Genomic DNA, 4,242 nt, shown 5'->3' on the forward strand with positions numbered 1-4,242 from the left:
GGCCGCTCGTGCGGCTCCGAACGGTCCCGGCTGCGCCGCCGGAGCGCTCCCGAAGCCGGCAGCGAGGGGCTCAGCCCGGTTACCGGGAGATGCAAACGCTCTTTGCCGCAGATACGAAGAGCTGCTCACGTTTGTGTTTCTCATCTTCGTAGAATCCCGGAATGGTTCGGGCTGGAGGGACCTTAAAGCTTCTCTCGTTCCAGCCGCTGCCATGGGCAGGGACACCTTGCACCACTCCAGTTTCTCCAAATCCCCACCAACCCGGCACTGGAAATTTTCCGTTTTTAAGGACATTGCTGCATGTTCAAACTCTTTCCTATGTGATTTTTTACAAAGGAGGCGTGTTTCCAATTCTACCTCAAAGCACATTTTCAACATTAATGCGATTTTTCTTGATGTGGAGAAATACTTTCATTTTTTGGGGTAAAATATGTTACTTTGCCTTACTGCAGCTTGGAAATCACCTTCATGTTTCACATATTTTCACTCATTTAAAACCAAATTTTTCATAGGTTTTAAACCAATAAAAGTCTTTAAACCAATAAAAGTCTTTAAAACAATAAAAATATTGGGTTTTAACCAATTTTTTTTATTCAAAATAAAAGTAACACCTGTACTTAGTGCTGTCCATTGAGCTGGGAAACAGGATCTGCAACACATTTGGATTTTTAAGTCCCATCTAATTTAATTTCATAGTTAAATTAGAATAGGTTTTAAGCCCATTCTGACCCAAGCCACTCTGGGGTTCTGTGATTTTGCTGAACTCCTGACAAAAAGAGCACCACAGAGTGTCACTGTCATATTTTCTGGAAAATTCCTTTTGCCAGGATTTCTGTCCTGGGAAGCTGAGAAGCCTCAGAGAAAAAGGAAAACAATATTATCTCATTTGCTTCTCCTGTGTTTTGCTGCTTTGGAATGTGGTTGGAGATTGTTTATCCAACATGTGAATTGTTTTTACTTCATATCCAATCGCAGTCAGGCTGTGTCAGGACTCTGGAAGCAGTCATGAGTTTTCATTAGTATCTTGTTAAGCCTTCTGTCTGTATCCTTTCTCTATTCTTTAGTATAATTTTAGTATAGCATTGTTTAAAATAATGGAATACCATAAAATAATAAATTAGCCTTCTAAGAACATGGAGTCAGATTCATCATTTCCTTCCTGCCCTGAGGGACCCCAGAAAATACCACAACTGAGAGACTCTGCTCCCTTTTCCTTTTCCTCATTCCCAGGGAGAGCTGCTGGGGACTCTGATGGATCCAGGATGACTTTCAGTGCACAGAAATGTGGGGTCTGCTTCCAGCCCCCCTCCATCATCCTCATCTACAGAGATAACATCCAGGAGAAGATGCGCCAGCGCATCATGCCCATCAGGAACTTCTCCAGGTTCTCAGGTGAGGGGCATTCCTTCCTGAATGCATTCCTTCCTGTCTGCAGCAATGCATTCACTCTTTTCCTTCATGCAGAGGAGCCCATTGGTAGCAGCATACCGAGTGCCCTCCCAGCAGTGAGCAGGGAGGGGCTGTGCTGGGGTTGTTGTAAATCAAAGGCGACTCCCACGTCGGTGAGGGAGAGAGAATGATGCATCTCACTCTATCATCAGGAGGCTAATTAATGACTGTATTATATTATACTATGTACATTGTATCTAAACTGAATCTGCCATGTACTCACTCATAACTGCTTGCACTGCTTAGAGCTGCACTCATCTCTGGTTCTCTCCTGACTGTCCCATGACAGTCTGGACACACACACACGTCTTGGCCCTGACAAGCCAAGGGAACAAAACATCCTCACTTTGAGTAAAAAATTTCCATACTGCATTCTACTTTGGCACAACACAGGCACAGCAAATGATAAGAATTGTGTTAAGTTCAGAGAATGTGAATCTCAGAAATCTTTGAGAAGAATTGTGCCTTGCTTTTCTCTGTGAAGAGAAATGTGGCAACGGGGGTAATGTTGCCTCTCCAAGGAGCCCACAACTCAACGGCTCTCTGAGCCTGCAGGGTTTGGAGACACGCCTGGGGAGGGTTTGGGAGGAGGTGTGTCAGTGGGAAGAGGTTTGTTGGAGCTGCAGGTGGCTGTGTTGGCTCTCCCCAGACTGCAGCAGGGCCGCCGAGCAGATGAAGAACAACCCCCGGCACAAGCCCTACCTGGAAGGGGTCTCGCTGCACCAGCTGGAGAAACTCTACAGCTTGCTGAGAGATCATCTGGAGGGACAGAGCCTGTCTGAGAGCTTGGGAAGGTATCATCACGAACACACCATTGACCCAGAGGAGGATATGAACAAACTGGATGACAAGGAACTGGCCAAAAGGAAGAGCATCATGGACGAGCTCTTCGAAAAGAACAGGAAGAGGAGGGATGACCCTGACTTTGTTTACAACGTTGAGGTGGATTTCCCACAGGATGAGCACCTGGAGTCCTGTGCCTGGGACACGGAGTCAGATGAAGAAATGTGATTCCAGACAAAGATGGGCAGTTCAGAGACAAATCTCAGTGTCCCGGAAGAGAGAACAATGTCACCATACACTGGCTCAGGAGAACCCAAGGTGCCACAGCAATCCCAGGCTTAAGTCAGCTTTATTTAAGGAGCCAGACTTGATTAAATGGAAACTGCATAGCTGAAATTGTTGGCTGGTTTTAGTCTTTTCCTACATAAAAGAATTTTAAATTATTTAATCTTTCAATTTTTTACATTTCAGTCAGCTTTGGCTGAAAATGAGGCGTTAAATATTCATGTCCTGAGGACACTGTTAAAGCTGTACTGTACAAATAGGGTGATTATTATTGCCTGCTGGGAAGTTAAATATGTATCAGTCATTCTGGATAAATCAACTCTGCATTGAGAATATTACTCTCACATTTCCCTAGCAATGCTTAAATCTTCAGTTTTAGCTTACACAAAAATAAGTCCTTACATGTAAGAGAATGAATATCTTGAAAATGAATTAGTCTTGAAAGTACTTTTGAAAACACAGTGATTTCTAACAGCTTCAATGGGATGATTGGATCACTCCTGGGTGATGCTTCCTCATAAGTGCTCAGTTCTGGGAGAAATTGCTTAAAGTATCTGAAAAAACCAGAGTGGTAGAAGGTCAGAGGCTGGGGGTGGTTCTAGAGTAAGACAAACTCATCCCACTGAAGGTTTTAATCCAGCTGTCTACCTTGGCTGGGCTCTACTACATCAGTCCTGCTCTCATGTAAGAACTGGAGGACTAAGATTAGGATTCTTTGGGAAATTTTACAGCTCCAAAAGCTTCCTGGGTTTTGGCTTTCTGAACCCAGGCAGCTGAGAGGGCTGAGGGTGAGATGGGCCTTCATCCCAAATTGAGGGGCCTCAACACACTGCTGACATAACTAAGAGGGGTGGTTGGAGGAGCAGCTGGAAGAGCTCTCCTCCTGCACCCCAAAATGAGTCACTGCTGTGAAAAACATGGAGCAAGTGTCAGTTAAACCAGAGTGCTTTACTAGAGAGGCCAAGGGAGCTCACACTTGGCCAAGGGGGTCTTCAGACAGGAGAGAAATGAAAGCTGAGGCCTCACTTGCCAAAATTAAAAAAAAAAATGTAAAGGCTGACTCAGCTCTCCCAGGACAGGAAAGGGCGTGCAGGGGTCTGGCACAGGCCTTGCCTCAGCAATTGCAACATAACAACACAGAAGGATCTCCCACTTGGGAGGGAGAGGGCCCCTGGGAACCTGTCCTCCACTTCCAGCCTGCCCTCAGCTTCATCCTGCCCAGGACATGTCCTGTGCCCAGCCCCAGGCATGGCCCCGTCTCCAGTGAGGGCTACATGAGGCCAAAGGAGTGCCTGGAGTGTGAGGTTCCTGCTGGCCTGTTGCTCCAGCCCACCCCAGGCCTTCAGCAGGGAGCCAGACTGCTCTTCCCAGTTTGGGATCCTCTGGGAACATGGCAGGAAGGCACTTCACAGCCAGCTTTAGGTCATGCATAAAGACATGACATGGGACAGATCCCAAAACAGTCCCCTCAGCAGCCTCCTGGCAGAGCACATCCCACTGGCCACAGCCCTCTCTGCACTTCACTCCCACTGATCCTGACCTGCCTGGCTGCCCACACATCCAGACCCTGACATCTGCACTTGTATGGAGAACATTGTGGGACTCTGTGTCCAAAGCCTTGCTGAGGCACAGGGAATCCACCACTCTCCCCTTGCCTACGCATCCACTCATTTAATCCTGAGAGGAAAGCAGGTTGGGCAGGCATAACTTAGCCTCAGCAGTCCA

At 46.8% G+C, this 4,242-nt stretch overlaps 1 protein-coding gene across 1 annotated transcript in view; it reads left to right on the forward strand.

The window, feature by feature from the left end:
- Positions 1-2,855, forward strand: part of CEP19 (centrosomal protein 19) — a 3,409-nt gene extending 554 nt beyond the window's left edge. The window contains exons 2-3 of the mRNA XM_005425052.2: positions 1,231-1,392; positions 2,099-2,855. Coding sequence (XP_005425109.2) covers positions 1,231-1,392; positions 2,099-2,460 — 524 coding nt within the window. The 3' untranslated portion in view covers positions 2,461-2,855. The remainder of the gene's footprint in view (positions 1-1,230; positions 1,393-2,098) is intronic.
- Positions 2,856-4,242: the final 1,387 nt, after the last annotated feature.

Source organism: Geospiza fortis, unplaced genomic scaffold, assembly GCF_000277835.1.
Source record: "Geospiza fortis unplaced genomic scaffold, GeoFor_1.0 scaffold118, whole genome shotgun sequence".
In the NCBI taxonomy this organism is placed as follows: Eukaryota; Metazoa; Chordata; class Aves; order Passeriformes; family Thraupidae; genus Geospiza; species Geospiza fortis.